This window comes from Otolemur garnettii, unplaced genomic scaffold (assembly GCF_000181295.1).
Source record: "Otolemur garnettii isolate 467f Iridium unplaced genomic scaffold, OtoGar3 scaffold00004, whole genome shotgun sequence".
Classification (NCBI taxonomy): Eukaryota; Metazoa; Chordata; class Mammalia; order Primates; family Galagidae; genus Otolemur; species Otolemur garnettii.
Genome location: NW_003852399.1, coordinates 6994788 through 7011774, shown reverse-complemented (window position 1 = coordinate 7011774; position 16987 = coordinate 6994788). Strand labels below are relative to the sequence as shown.

General features: G+C 36.8%; 1 protein-coding gene across 6 annotated transcripts in view; it reads right to left on the bottom strand.

Annotated features, from left to right (window-relative positions):
• The window catches only part of ATAD2 (ATPase family, AAA domain containing 2), a 90419-nt gene that overhangs the window by 32459 nt on the left and 40973 nt on the right, over positions 1 to 16987 (bottom strand). For all 6 annotated transcript variants that reach the window (XM_023517156.1, XM_023517157.1, XM_023517158.1 and 3 more), the window contains 5 exons: positions 12027 to 12134; positions 7484 to 7592; positions 7126 to 7241; positions 6152 to 6326; positions 4781 to 4869 (listed from right to left, as the gene is read on the bottom strand). In XM_023517156.1, coding sequence (XP_023372924.1) covers positions 4781 to 4869; positions 6152 to 6326; positions 7126 to 7241; positions 7484 to 7592; positions 12027 to 12134 — 597 coding nt within the window. The remainder of the gene's footprint in view (positions 1 to 4780; positions 4870 to 6151; positions 6327 to 7125; positions 7242 to 7483; positions 7593 to 12026; positions 12135 to 16987) is intronic.

The following is a 16987-nucleotide window of genomic DNA, read 5'->3' as shown; positions in this document are numbered from 1 at the left end:
CAACTATTTAGGATAGCTTATTTCATAAGAAGAGTACTTTCTAATTCTTTTTTTTTTTTTTTTTTTGAGACAGAATCTCACTTTGTCACCTTAGTAGAGTGCCATGGCATCATAGCTTACAGAAACCCAAACTCTTGGGCTCAAGAGATACTCTTGCCTCAGCCTCCCAAGTAGCTAGGATGAGAGGGATCCGTCACGATGCTATTTTTTAGAGACGGGCTCTCACTCTTGCTCAGGTTGGTCTCAAAACTCGTGAGCTCAAGCAACTCACCCACTTTGGCCTTCCAGAGTGCTGGGATTACAGGCATGAGCCACCATGCCTTATTATGTACTTTCTATTTTATCACTGTAGGAGGCATATAATACCAATACCAGTTTCCCACTTAAGGTCAAGCAGGCTGAACATGGTGGCTTGTGCCTGTAATCTCAGCACTTTGGGAGGCCAACCTAATTTTTTTGTGGAGATAGGAGTCTTACTATGTTGTCCAAACTGATCTCAAACTCTTGGTCTTAAGTGGTCCTCCTGCCTTACCCTCTGCAGTAGCAGTATTACAGGCATGAGCCACCATGCCTAGCTTGTAGGCGTTATTTCTGATGTTCGAGTTGTCTCATCTTTGGCCACTAGGAGTCCTTTCAAAATAGGTTCTTATGTAACTCTAGTATAATCCTAATATTCTTTGATTGTTGCCTTGCTTTCAGGCATTACAAGATGTTCGAGGCTTATATTGCCTACTTTCTGCTTCTGTGTTGTAATCTGCCATCTCTCCTGAGTCCTAATATTTAGAAACAACATTCTAGGGACAAGGGATACTAACTACTACTGCATTGTGATTGCTTCCAGGCCTTTTTAATGTTCAGAGTTAGGAATTTTTGCTCTTTTTTTAAAAAGTTCACCAAGAGTTCATATTCATATTTTTAATTCAAAGTAAAGATTTTAGAATTTTAATTTGACATTTATTCATTCATTCATTCATTGATTTTTGGAGACAGAGTCTCATTTTGTTGCCCTCAGTAGAGTGCCATGGCATCATAGCTCACAGCAACTTCAAACTCTTGGGCTCAAGTGATTGTCTTGCCTCAACCTCCCTAGTAGCTGGGACTATAGGTGCCCACCTCAATGCCTGGCTATTTTTCGAGATGAGGTCTTGCTCTGGCAGGCTGGTCTTGAACCCATGAACTTAGGCAATCTTCCTGCCTCAGCCTCCCATGTGCTAGGATTACAGGTGTGAGCCATTGCGCCTGGCCTTACTTCTTTATTTTATATTTGGATCTTCTTTCTCTTAGGCTAAAAATATTATTACCTAATGACAGTCACATAATTACTTATTTGCATCATTCTACAATATTATAATTAAAAATAAGATACAAAATACAGTTAATCATCTTCAGCATACTAAATTCTAGAAAAGCTTAATTTAATAATAATATATGTCAGAATTTTAAAGTCTGGTAAAAATATCTGTATCCTAAATTTCTCTTAAAAGAAATGTATGTATGTATATACTTAATCCTAGATCCCTACATAACATTTGGGGAAAATAATATTTGTGATGGTATGATTTTGCTTATTATAATTACTCTATAATTTTTGTTAAAATTCCTCCAATCCTTTTAGAACTCTCCCCACTTGATTACAAAGTGCTAGAAATATTGTAAGTATGTTTCTCCCTACCTACACAATGAATAGTGTGGCTGATAATAAAATGTGTCATAGAAAGTTTGTATAATTGTGATGGATGTGTTACTTAGTTCAATGTAAGCATTTCACATTGTATATCGAAGCAGTACCCTGAACCTCATAAATGCATCAATGTACAAAGTTATGATTTAATAAAAAATAATTAAAAAAAAAAAAAGAAAAAGTTTGTATAGCTCTTCCCCATCTTTCAAAATGGTTGGTGAAAAGTTGAGTGGTTAGATAGTAAGGAGAAGAAATTTGAGACCAAGGAGGGCAAGCCCCACTGCAGCCGAAATCCAGTTTTTTTTTTTTTTTTTTTGAGACAAGAGTCTCACTTTGTCACCCTTGGTAGAGTGCCATGGTGTTACAGTACACAGCAACCTTAAATGCCGGGGCTTAAGTGATTCTCTTGCCTCAGCCTCCCAAATAGCTGGGACTATAGGCACCCACCACAATGCCCAGCTACTTTTAGAGATGGGGTCTAGCTCTGGCTCAGGCTGGTCTTGAACCTGTGAGCTTAGGCAATTCACCAGCCTCAGCCTCCCAGAGTGCTAGCATTACAGGCGTAAACCACCGCACCCAGCCCCAAAATCCAGTTCTTGTCAGAGGAACAGGCAGATAGATATCCCCAATCTGACATGTATTCCAGAAAGAGGATATGTAAAGAAGAGGAAATATGCAGCTTTACTTCCAAGATTAAAAAGAAAAAGGCAAAGGTCCTTGCCACTGTTACAAAACCAGTTGGTGAAGAAAAGAATGGTAGTACATGGGTGGTTAAACTTCACAAAATGTCTACTTATTATCTCACCAAAGATGCCTTGAAGGCTGACGAACCATAGCAAAAAACCCTTTAGTCAGTATGCGAGAAAACTGTGATCTAGTATCACACCCAGAACCATTCTCATCACCCTCACTCGGTGCCACAGAGGCAAGAGGGTGGTTTTCTTAAAGCAACTGGGCAGAGGATGCTACTTATAACCGAAGCTCTGGTCCTCAATCGAGTTCCTTTGTGAAGAACACACCAGAAATCTGTCATTGCCACCTCCACAAAAACTGACATCAGTAATGTTAAATCCTGAAGCATCTTACTGATGCTTATTTTAAGAAGTGGCAGCTGTGGAAGCCCAGATACCGGAAAGTGAGATCTTTACCACAGAAAAAGAGAAATATGAGATAACAGAACAGCACTAGGTTTATCAAACTAGCAGTAATGTCCTAAGATATCTTTTGTTTGGCCCAGGTGGTGTCTTAAGAGCATTTAAATTAGTTGATAAAATTTAAGATATTTCAAATTTTCATATAAAATTTGAGGGAAAAAAATCAAGTTTTCAAGTCTCATTCAGCTTTTGCACATCAGTAACAGGCTACGCAATTCATAATAGCCAAAACATGGAAACAGCTCAAGTGCCCATCTACTTGTGAACGGATTAATAAATTGTGGTATATGTACACCATGGAATACTATGCAGCCATAAAAAGATGGAGATGTCACATCTTTTATGTTTACCTGAATGGAGCTGGAACATATTTTTCTTAGTAAAGTATCTCAAGAAAGGAAAAAAAAAGTATCCAGTGTACTTAATACTACTATGAAATCAATATATAACCATCTACACACTCATATGAATGGTAAAACATAACTATAGTCCAGAAAGTATAAGGGAAGAGGAGAGAGAGGGGAGGGGAAGGGGGATATGGGAGGAGGGAGGGCATTTGGAGGGACCTCACCTAATGTGCATGATGCAGTGGTACATTTCAAAACTATTAAGAAATGAGTATAACTGTGATGGATGTGTTACTTAGTTCAATGTAAACATTTCACATTGTATATCAAATCAGTACACTGAACCCCATAAATGCATCAATGTACAGTTATGATTTAATAAAAAATAATCAATAAAAAAATAACAACAACAAAAAAGATAACTGGTTATGATCTTGCTACAGGACTGAGCAGCATACCTAACCACAGATCACAACAGCCTTACTCTTACCAATGGGTTGCCTCACTCATTTCATCTGCCTTACTCCATTGGCCTGCAGTTGTTTCTTTGTATCATGATTTAAATCTTCCATAACCAAGATTTTTTTTTTTTTTTTTGGAGACAGAGTCTCAACCTGTTGCCCTGGGTAGAGTGCTATGGCATCATAGATCACAACAACCTCCAACTCGGGCTCAAGCCATCTTCTTGCTTCAGTTTTTCTATTTTTAGTAGTGACAGGGTCTTGCTTTTGTTCAGGCTGGTATCGAACTTGGTGAGCTCAAGCAATCCACAGGCATGAGTCACCACGCCTGGCCTAGCTAAATCTTCCACGTCCTGCCTCCACCTGCCAGAGTACTAAGATTACAGGTGTGAGCCACTGTGCCCAGCCCATAACCAAGATTTTTAAACTGCTTTAGAACTCTGACACTCAGAATAGGTTCAGTTTTTTCTTTTTTTTTTGTACTATATGTTGGACTTCTAGTATTGAAACTACAACTACAAGTTTGTAAAATTTCTTTCGCCATTTAACATTCTGTCATACAATGTCTGCTACTCTTTTATCCCCCTGACTGCACTCACTGGCAAGTGCTCTAGCAACCAGAGTTTTTCCAGTTCCAGGTGGACCATAAAACAACCTCTGCAAAATAATAAATCAAATATTTTAGATTTACATTCACATTAGGGTGAATGATGGGATTACACCTATGGTGCATAATGCAAGGGTACATGTCGGATCTATTAAGTATAGAGTATAAATGTCTTAACACAATAATTAAGTAAATGAGATGAGGTATATATTAACCAGTGCGATGTAAATGTTCTTAATTCTATAAGAAATCAGCACATTGTACCCTGTAAATGTAGTAATGTACACATGATCTATGTGTATATGATTTAATAAAAGAAAGTAGACTATTAAAACAAAAATTAAAAACCAATTTCATGAAGTAACTGAATTAGCAAATAAAAAAAACCCTGAAATACTGTAGAGTTTCATGCCACAAAGGCCAACTTAAAACTTAATATTGATACTTTAAATTAATATTTAAACTATAAATAAGGCTGGGTGTGTCAGAATATAGGAAGGAAGCTTGAAGTATCATTAAACAAGTTTTACCTGTGAATTTGATCTTGCCTGCTTGACCGGACTGGAGCAAGACCATCTATTTCATCAAAGAAAATAATTGATGGGCGCATCTGATAGGCCTAGAAAGCAAAAGCAGTAATCACATGCTATCATAAAAAGCCTCAGACATGTAAACCATTTCCTTCACACTTGCTTACCAGAACATATTTATTAATCTGATTATATACCATTTTCAGATGTTTTTATACAAACTTGATTACCAGAATTCATTTATAACTATTTATAAATTATAAATTTAAGTTCTAAGAACTAGGTCTTAAGAATTCACACTAAATCATAATGACATAGCAGTATAATTTTATATGCATTTTCAACTAGAAGGATTCAAATATATACTCCACTGGTTATATTACAGTTACTGGGACACATATACAGAAAAATCTATTAAATACTGGAAAGACAAAGGATAAAAGACAGTGCTAGACTTCTTCCAAGTCAGGATGAGAAAACACTTAGCATTAATTTTTATATATTTCAATAAAAATAAAGTTAAAAAGAAAAAGAACCTCAGAAAATTCCAAAAAGAGACTTAAGAGTATTTGCAACAATATGCCTCAGTAGATCAGAATGCATTTTCTCATAATGTACTATCTATGCCATCTTGGATATAAACTGAAAGCTACTCTAGGGCAGAAGTAGTCTTCAACTCTCACATCAAGATATAAGTAACTACTTCGACTTCTCTAAATGTGAGACTACCACTTTCTGTAAGAGATTTAAGACCTGAAGAACTTAGGTCCAAATATTCCTTTCTCTTCTTAGCATAAAATTGACCATTATAAGTCAATGTTATCTTAATATTAAAAAAAAGTAATAATCTAGAAATATTATGTATTTGTCTAATATTTCTGAATTTATTTCTATAAAAAGTAATTAAATGAAGACATATCTAGGTCAGGCATGGTGACTTACACCTGTAGTCCCAGCACTCTGGGAGGCCAAGAAGGGTGATGTTGGAGACCAGCCTGAGCAAGAGTGTGATCTCATTCATCTTTAGAAAACTAGCTGGGCATTGTGGAGGGTGCCTATAGTCCCAGCTACTTGGGAAGCTAAGGCCAGAGGATTTTTTTAGCTGGCCTAGGCCAGGTTTGAATCCGCTACCCTTGGTGTATGTGGCTGGTGCTGTAACCACTGTGCTACAGGTGCTGAGTCAGCCAGAGAATTTCTTGAACCCAAGAGTTTGATGTTGCCATAAGCTATGACGCCACAGCACTCTACCAAGGCTGACAAAGTGAGACTGCCTCCAAAACTACAAAAAAGGGGAAGACTTAAAAATACTTAATACATTTTTATCTATACTGATTATAGAACTCTCTGTATAGGTAAACGTTAACATCGTACCTGATCAAATAGCAATCGTAGCTGTCTTTCAGATTCCCCTACCCATTTACTCAGACAATCAGCACCTTTCCTCATGAAAAATGCTACTCTTTTATCCCCTTGACTGCACTCATTGGCAAGTGCTCTAGCAACCAGAGTTTTTCCAGTTCCAGGTGGACCATAAAACAAACAGCCTCTGCAAAATAATAAATCAAATATTTTAGTATTACATTTAAAAAGTAGACTATTAAAACAAAAATTAGAAACCAAATTCATGAAGTAATTGAATTAGTGAATAAAAAAAAGACAACTGAAATACTGTATAGTTTCATGCCACAAAGTGCAACTTAAAACTTGAGAGTTAATATTGATACTTTAAATTAGCATTTAAAGCATAAATAAGGCTGGGTGTGGTAGCTCACACTGATAATCCCAGCACTCTAGAAAGGTGAGGTGGGAGGACTGCTTGAGCTCAGGATGAGTACCAACCTGAGCAAGACTGAAATTACCCCATGTCTACCAAAAATAGAAAAACTAGCTGGGCATCATGCCAAGTGCCTATAGTCCCAGCTACTTGGGAGGCTGAGACAGGAAGATCACTTGAACCAATAGTTTGAGGTTGCTGTGAGCTAGGCTGGCATCACAGCACTCTAATCTAGGCAATACAGTGAGACTTTGTCTCAAAGAATACAAAATTGTAAATAAAACCCTTTATTTGAAACACTTTCTTTTTATTCTTTCATCATACTTAAAATGTTTATCAAATAACCTTACACTTTGCATATGCAATTATATATCATAATCATATAATTCAACTCTTCATAGGGGAAAATGTATATTTTAAGGAACTCTTCTAGAGAGAAAATTAGATAAACTACAATTTAGTAATATAAAAAGGGAATTGGGAACTATAGTTTTAAAATGAGTTAATAATTAAGGTATGAAAACTAGAAGAAGCAAGATTGTGGCTAAAATTAAAAGTATAATTAAATTACCTGGGGGGCTGAATTTTGAATTTTTCAAAGACTTCTGGATAAAGTAATGGAAATACCACCATTTCTTTTAGAGCTGCAATATGATTCGAGAGGCCGCCAACACTATCAAATCGTACCTGGTAATGAAAGTGAACACTGACATTGTTAGATTTAGAGTCAAAATTAAAATGTTACCCCATGCCTAAGCCTAACCTGTCAAAATAGTAACAGTATTGTGTTGTGACCTGAAGACTAAAAAAGAATCTATAAATGTTAGTTTCTGATTTTAAAAAACAGTCACTGGTTTCTTTTTTAACTTTAAAACTAAACTAAAACAAAGAATATTATAGTTCGAGTATATTTCAACCAGAGTACTCACTGAAGAATCTAGTTGCATTGGATCAACATCAGCAAGGCTGGCTCCGATTTTCATTCGATCTTTATAAATGCCTTTTAATTCATCCTTCCGAAAATTTAGCGGGAGGCACCTTGAAAATACACACACCCCAATTGAAATAAACACAATCAGAAATGAATAAGGAGATATTACAACTGATACCAAAGAAAGACAAAAGATCCAAAACTATTAGCTCACAAACTAGAAATCCTAGGAGAAATGGGGATAATTTCCTGAAAACATACAAGCTCCCGAGATTAAACTAGGAAGAAACAGAGCTCTTGAACAACTGACCAAGAATGAATAATAAAATTGAATCAGTAACAGAAAATCTCCCCCCCCTCCAAAAAAAAAACAGCTCAGGACCACATGAATTCACAACCAAATTCTACCAGATGCACAAAGAACTGGTATCAGTCCCACTGAAACTGCTCCAGAAGACTGAGGAGGAAATCCTCCCTAACTCATTCTATTAAGCCAGTTTCACCTTGATACTGAAGTTGACCACAGTACTATCATAAAAGTAAACATGTAACAGATCAACGGAACAGAACAGGGAACCCAGAAATAAAACCACATACTTACAACCAGCTAATCTTTGACAAAGCAGACAAAAATATATACTAGGTGAAAGATGCACCATTCAATGCAATGCTGGTAAGACTGGATAGACATATGCAGAAGAATGAAACCAGATCCCTATCTCTCATTATATACAAAAATTAACTCAAAAATAGAATAAAGACTTAAATGTAAGAACTGAAACTATAAAAATCTTACAAGAAAACCTAGCAAAACCTTTTCTGGACATTGGCCTAAGCAAAGAATTTATGACTAAGACCCCAAATGCAAATGCAACAAAATCTAAAGTAGATAAATGGGACTTAAACTTAAAAGCTTCTGCACAGCAAAATAAATAAATAAATAAATAAATAATCAAGAGTAAACAGACAATGTACAGAATGGGAGAAAATATTTGCAAACCTATGCATCTGACAAAGGACTAATATTCAGAATCTACAAAGAACTCAAACAACTCAACAAAGAAAAAACCTCATTGAAAGTGGGGAAATGACATCAATAGGCATTTTTTCAAAAAAGCAAACATATAAAATAATGCTCAACATCACTAATATCAGAGAAATACAAGTTAAAACCACACTGAGATGTCACCTTACTCCAATAAGAATGGCCATTACGAAAAAGTCAAGAAACAATAGGTATTGGTATAGATGCAGTAGAAAGGGAACACTTACACTGTTAGTGGGAATCAGTACAACCCCTATGGAGATTAGCATGGAGACTTCTCAAAGAACTCAAAGTACATCTACCACTCAATCTTGCAATCCCACCCAAAGGAAAATAAATCATTATATCAAAAATATATCTGCACTTGTATGTTTATCTTTTGCATAATTCACAGTTTCACAGATAAGGAATCATCCTAAGTGCCCATCAACCAATGAGTGACATAATGGACAATGGAGACTCAAAAGTGGGGAGGTTGAAAGGGGGTGAGGAATGAAAAATTACTGGGGTACAAAGTATACTATGCCAGTGATGGGTACACTAAAAGCTCAGACTTCACCATGATACAATATATACAAGTAACAGAATTCAACTTGTATCCCTTAATTCTATTAAAATAACAAAACATATATCCATCAATTCACCCTTCCCCCACAAACTCCGTGCTAGAAAAAAAATTTAAGTTTAAACTGGACCAATCTATGTATCTTAATTTCCTCATTTTTCTATATGAATCCACAATGTGTCAAAAATATTTGTATCTGAAGCTTTATTATAAAAGATTCACAATCAAATGAAAATATCACGTTAGCAAGATGCCACAGCATCATAAAATAATTCATAAGGGAGAATTCAGATAGCATTGATATACATTATAATGGTTGTGCCTAACATATATAGAGAATTGGCTATTTGCTGGACACTACTTTAGTTCTAGGTGCTTTACATGTAATAAGCCATTAAATCACCAAAACAGTCTTATGAGGTAGGTATTATTATTTTCCCATTTTAATAAAAAGCAAAGCATAGAAAGGTTAACCAGTTTCCCCAAGGTCAACTAATAAAATGGCAAGACCAAGAATCAAATGCAAGCAGTCTTATTCAAGACCTAACAACCTTTTACACACACAAAAACTATTAATATTATATATAATATGTATTTAATATATTCTTAGCAAAAATGGATTTACATCAATTCTCAAGGAATTTCCCTAACTACTTTCTTTTTTTTTAAATGGCAATTTTATAATACATTTATTAGAGTGAATACTTAAATGTTCAGGGTATTTTTGTGCACAGGCATTTTCATAGCATTAGGTATTTCTTGTATTTCTCTTTCTTTTTGTTTATCTATAAGTACCAAAAGAGCAAACCCAATGGACTATAGTTGCTCAGGCAACTAAAACACTCAGCATGACATCAAAAAGATGATAAACAGGAAAAAGGAAATCCCTGTCAGTATTCTAAAGCAATTTCTCTTGAATGTTTACTGTCAGAATCACTTTTCCTAAGGAACATCCACATTTTCCCATAGTCTCTTATAATAGTTGATATCTTTTTAGGGGAAGGGACTGGCAAAAATTTGTAGAATTAACCATTATTATAGCTTTCTGTTTTCTTCATTGCTCAGTCATCTTTTGATTTTAAATATTTGAAAGATAAAGGGAGGATAACATAGTTTTTCTCCACATGACAAGACTCTGCGTTTCCTAACTACTTTCAAAAACAGTTATAGATGGCAAAAAATGTACCTAAGAAGATCCTGCTTTTTACAGACAGAAAAATAAAAATTGCTTATGTTAAAGGAAGATATGCCTTAGGAAAGAATGATTGCTACAACTGAAGACCAATAAAAAGCACATAATGCTCAGTCTAAATGATATTTGCTAGTCCCAAACTCCACAAGGAATTTATACCATGAACCGTAAAATGAAAGTTTTTAATAGGTTGTTTCCTAAAGCATATTTCTTAAATCATAAAAAAGTATATAACTACATAAAACAAAACACACTAGATTAGATGCACGTTTCTATATTCAAAAACAAAGAAAAATCCAAGTAGTCTCAGTACGCAGCTTTTAGATGCTCTAAATTCATTGCTGTCCAATAGATATAAAATTCAAACCATAAAGTAATTTAAAATTCTCTATTAGCTATATTAAACAAAAAAGGAGAAATTAATTTTTTTTTGAGACAAAGTGTCACTCAATTACCCTGGGTAGAGTAATGTGGCATCATAGCTCACAGCAACCTCTGTCTGTTGGGCTCAAGCAATCCTCTTGCCTCAGTCTCCCAAATAGCTGAGGCTACAGGTGCCTATCACAACACTTGGCTATTTTTAGAGACGCTCTTGCTCAGGCTGCTTTCTAACTCCTGAGCTCAGGCAATCCACCCACCTTGGCTTCCCAGAGTACTATGATTGCAGGTGTGAGCCACCATGCCCAGCCTGAAATTAATTTTATTTATCCTAATATGTCCAAACTATTACAATTTCAACATAAAAGGCCAGTGCAGTGGCTCATGCCTATAATCCTCGCACTCTGGGAGGCCAAGGCAGGTGGACTGCCTGAACTCACAAGTTCAAGACCAGCCTGAGCCAGAGCAAGAGCCCTTCTCTAAAAATAGCTGGGCATTGAGGCAGATGCCTATAGTCCAAGCTACTTAGGAGGCTAAGACAAGAGAATTGCTTGAGCCCAAGAGTTTGAGGTTTCTGTGAGCTCAAACTGTGCTTCTGTGATGCCATGGCACCTTACCAAGGATGACAAAGTGACTCTGTCTCACAAATAAATAAATAATTTCAACATAAATTATTTTCAAAAATTGAGATATTTTATATAAAAGCTTACATGTATCTTAAAAATCTAACATGATAAAATAGACCATAGAATATAGACAATGGGCCAGGGACTGTGGCTCACACCTGTAATCCGTCTCTAAAAATAGCCAGGCATTTGTGGCTGGGACCTGTAGTCCCAGCTACTCTGGGAGGCCAAGGTGGGTGGATTGCATGACCTCAGAAATTAGAGACCAGCCTGAAAAAGAGACCCTTTTTCTACTAACATAGAAAAACTAGGCAGGCATAGTGGCATATGGCTATAGCCCCAGCTACTTGGGAGGCTGAGGCAAGAGGATTGCTTAAGCCCAAGAGTTTGAGGATGCTGTGAACTATTACCCCACAGCACTCCACCCAGTGTGACAAACTGAGACTTAATAGAAAAATATATTTGAAAAGAAAAAAATAGTTATTTCTTCGAATCACTGCTCACCAAGCACCATTTTGGCTATATGGTAATTTGGCAAAAAATCATAACCATATATTTTAAACTGTTATTTTGTTCCAACTGTAGATATTTGTAACAGGGTAATATTCTAGTTTATACATTAATTTGTGCAATTTTTTAATCAGGGAGGCTATATCTATTCTCAAATTATTCTGTTTTCAATACCTTTTAAAAATGATAGCTGGTAGTTTAAAAAGACATCAATACAGCACTTACCTATTGATAGCTCTATTACGACTCCTTTTTCTCTGCCTCTCAAAATGTTGTTCATCTTCAGAAGATGATGATGAAGTAGAATCACTACTGTGGATTGCATGCCTTCGCCTATAGTAAAGAGAAAAACTGACATCATGAGGGAAGGCAGGGGAAAAAAACCAAGCATGGTAAGACACAGCATCAAAAATACCTAATCAGGGCGGTGCCTATAGCTCAGTGGGTAGGGTGCAGGCCACATACGCCCAGGCCAGCTAAAACAAACAAAAAACTAATCATCAAAAAATGTTTATTATAAAATTAATACGTTTGCTGAACCACTGAAGTAGCTTTGCTGATTGAATGTTTTTATTTTTTAATACAACTATGTTGTCTACAAAATGATTGAATCTTTTGAAGGGAATAAAAGACTTAAGTAACTCGGGAAAGGAAAAAAAGACAGTACGTTGTGGTAAAGCTGATCATCAAATGTTCATTAAGATAAGAGATGGTGGCTCGGCGCCTATAGCTCAACCGGCTAAGGCGCCAGCCACGTACACCTAAGGTGGCGGGTTTGAATCCCCAGCCCAGACCTGCCAAACAACAATGATGGCTGCAACCAAAAAATAGCCGGGCGTTGTGGCGGGCGCCTGTGGTCCCAGCTACTTGGGAGGCAGAGGCAGGAGACTCGCTTGAGCCCAGGAATTGGAGGTTGCTGTGAGCTGTAATGCCACGGCACTCTGCCCAGGGGGACAGCTTGAGGCTTTGTCTCAAAAAAAAAAAAAAAAAAAGATAAGAGATGGTCCAGGCAGGGGGAATGTCTTAGTCCTGATATAAATTAGTTATTCTCAAGGAGAAAGGCAGGATAAAGAGGATATTAGAATTTTGGGAACTGCAATGTAAACAACTATTTTCAGTATTATACTATGCACAATTTCACATTTAAGAGGAAATCACCTATTTTGAAATGTCAAATAACTTTAAAAGAACGGTGCTTTCTAAAAATGTAAACAAAAATGGGATCAAGAAAGCTTAAACAAATATTAGGAAAAAGTGAAGAATAAATAAGATGGCCTTTTATCATCAACTGTAAATTCACAACTCTGTAACTTAACAGCTGTGTAAAATGTAGATGATTTACCTAAGGCATATGAATTTTCTGACCAAAAAAATACTAACAAATTCTTAGGCTGGTTGGTAGTACTTATTTAATTAATAGATGCCAAATGGTACATATATACTATGTACAAGAAAATTCTTAATCACTTCTACCTTTAAAGTTGCAAAAGACTTACAGAAAAAAACAAAGAATCTGGTTGGGAAAGCTTTTCATTATTCTACTAGCTCTATTAACTTTTCTGAGTCGGAGTGCAATCATGGTTAAGTAGGTATTTCCCAAAATATACCATATTCACAATCTATATAATCTAGGTCCAGAAACTTGTATCTAAAAAACTCTGAAAACAAGTTTTTCCATTATTCATTTAGGAGCATAATGTGAAATGGTGCAAGGTAAATTTCAGTCTCTGTTTGTTCTACTTACTGTAATTACTCATATATTTTGCCATATATAATATTTATATATATTGAAGTTGGTATATATACTTCGTTGGTAGGCTCATTTCATAGTTAGGGACAATGTGCCTCACAGGTTAAATAATTTGTTTAAAACATCAGACTTAATTAATAATGATTCAAACCTATGTGTTTATTCTAAAATTCCTAAAACAGCTACTGGAGGTACTAAAAAAAATAATTCCACATTCTACAACACTACTACTAAACCTTTTTATTTGACAAACCGGTAAAGCTATAAGCAAACAATAATAAAACCTTGTGGACTAACATAAGGTTTCCAATATTTGATTTGCAAAGTAGAGATTATTTTTAAACATCAAACATGTAGTCATTCTAGCAAATATATACAGCACTTGATATGTGTATATGCCAGAGACTATTTTAAATGCTTTACATGTATTAACTCATCTAATTCTCATAATAGTATGACATAAATAGTATTACCTTCATTCTACAGATCAAAAACCTGAAGCACAGAGTAGTCAAGTAATTTTATAAAGGTCAGTAAGTGGAGAGCTAAGTTCTGAACCTAGACAATCCTAGTCATGGATCCAGGTTCTTAGGAATTACTCATATTGAAGAGAAGCCATTATTTCAGTTTTAAAAATATTCTAAAACAGGGTGGCGCCTGTGGCTCAAAGGAGTAGGGTGCCAGCCCCATGTCAGAGGTGGTGGGTTCAAACCCAGCCCCTGCCAAAAACAGCAAAAAAAAAAAAAAGATTCTAAAACACATATTCACATCCGTTCACTTATCCCCTCATTTTACTAAAAGCCAATGAAAAATCTGGCAATGACAAGTATAAGCCAGCACTTTGAAACTAACCAGAGCTTCGACTTTCTGCCAATTCTAGTTTTTGACAACAGATAAAGAGTATTTTGAAATTTTGGTGGCGTACTTGTGCTATTAAGTTACCTTCATGTTCAAAGGGACTAGGCTTGTTCTAAAAATGGCAGACTAGAGTAAAAGAATAAATCTTAGATTACTAAAGGTTAGCCACTATAAGGAAGGAAGAGAATCCTGCTTACAAGCAGGATTCCTGATGTACTATGATAAGTGCTCCAAGGGATACCTGAACGATCCTGCATTGTGGATTGAGGGTCCTTGATCATTTACCATGGATGCTAAGAACAATGTTTAAATGATTCTTTAGATATGTGCTTTACTTTCTTGCCTCAGTAGTTGAAGTAGTACATGAACTATAAACAAAAGCTGGTCTCTTCAAGAAAAAGTAAAAAGCCTATAAGCAAAATGACCACGTTAAGGTTGTTAGAAGGAATGAGATCTTCACAACACCTTGGTATGAAAGTTAAAAGAAAGTTTAAAGGGCTACATTCAAAAGATCATGTAATAACAAGGGTTGGCAAGGTTACGTGGAGAAGCTAGAACTCTAGTAAACTGCTTGTGGGAACATAAAATAAAGTAGCCAGTTCCTTAAAACTAAACATTGAGTTAGTATTTGACCCAGTGATTCTACTCCTAGGTATATAACCAAGAGTAGGTGAAAACATTATGTCTAAAAACTTGTACACAAATGTTCACAGCAGTATTATTCACAAGAGTCAAGGCCGAAAGAACCCAAATGACCAAGTGATAAATGGATAAACAAAATCTGAAACCCCATACAATGAAATCTTATAATATTTGGCAATAAAAAAGAACAAAGTTCTAATACAGGGTACAACATGGATAAACTTTAGAAATGCTATAATATGGCTTACACCTGTAATCCTAACACTCTGATAGCTCGGGGCAGGAGGATCACTTGAACTCAGGAGTTCAAGACCAGCCTGAACAAGAGTGAGACACCATCTCTACTAAAAATAGAAAAATTAGCAGGGGGTTGTGGCGAGTGCCCGTAGTCCCAGCTACACAAGAGGCTGAAGCAGGATGACTGCTTAAATCTAGGAGTTTGAAGTTGCTGTGCACTAGGTTGAGACCATGGCACTTTAGCTTGGGGACCAGAGCGAGACTGTCTCAAAAATAAATAAATAAACCTATGTTAAGTGAAAACCAGCCACAAAAGATTCCACTTTTATGAAATACTCAGAATAGAGAAATCTATAAAGATAGAAAGTAGATTAGTGGTTGCTTAGGGCTGCTGGGGAGATGGAGATGGGAAGAGTCTAGGGTTTCTTTTTGAGCTGATAAAAATGTTTTCAAATTACAGTAGAACCGGGCAGCGCCTGTGGCTCAGTGGGTAGGGTGCCGGCCCCGTATACCAAGGGTGGCAGGTTCAAACCTGGCCCCAGCCAAACTGCAACAAAAAAATAGCCAGGAGTTGTGGCAGAAGCCTGTGGTCCCAGCTACTAGGGAAGCTGAGGCAAGAGAATTGCCTAAGCCCAGGAGTTGGAGGTTGCTGTGAGCTGTGTGACGCCACGGCACTCTACCAAGGGTGATAAAGTGAGACTGTTTCTACAAAAAAAAAAGAAATTACAGTAGAACTATAGTAAGTTGATCACCCAAGGAACTTTAACAAACTGGTCAACATACAGAGGTAGTCAACCTAAGGAGGTGGTCAATGTAGGGAGATGGTCAATCATGGAGGTTCTACTGTAATTTGGTGATAGCTACACAATTCTATGATACTAAAAGGCACTGAACTGAACACTTTAAATGGGTAAATTGTATAATATGTAGCTTACAGTAGCAAGTCAAATATGACTCAGGACTAGTTTAAAAATCTTAGTTGGGAACACCTGTGGCTTAGTGAGTAGGGTGCTGGCCCCATATACCGAGGGTGGTGGGTTCAAACCCAGCCCAGCCCAACTGCAACAAAAAAACAGCCAGGCATTGTGGTGGGTGCCTGTAGTTCCAGCTACTCAGGACAATCACCTAAGCCCAAGAGCTGAAAGTTGCTATCAACTGTGACGCCATGGCACTCTACCGAGGGCAATAAATTAAGACTCTGTCTCTTAAAAAAAAAAATCTCTTAGTTCATACTTCAATTTAAACTGATCAGGGCTGGGAGCAGTGGCTCATGCCTGTAATCCTACCACTTGGGAGGCCAAGGAAGGAGGATTACTTGAGGCTGAGAGTTCAAGACCAGCCTGGGCAACACAGAGAGATCATGTCTTTCCAAAAAGTTTAAAAATTAGCTGAGCATATTGGTGTACAGCTGGACTTCCAGGATCTCTTCAGTCCAGGAGTTCAAGGCTGCCCTAAGCTGTGATAAAGCCACTATGCTCTACCCTGGATAACAGAGCAAGACCCTGTCTCAAAACCAAAAAGTCTTTAAAAAGTATCAGAATCCTCCGTTAGTCTATGAGGTTCAAAGGTAGGATCCCATTTATCTTTTTTTTGAGACAGAACCCCAAGCTGTCCCCCTGGGTAGAGTGCCGTGGCATCACAGCTCACAGCAACCTCCAACTCCTGGGCTCAAGCGAGTCTCCTGCCTCAGCCTCCCAAG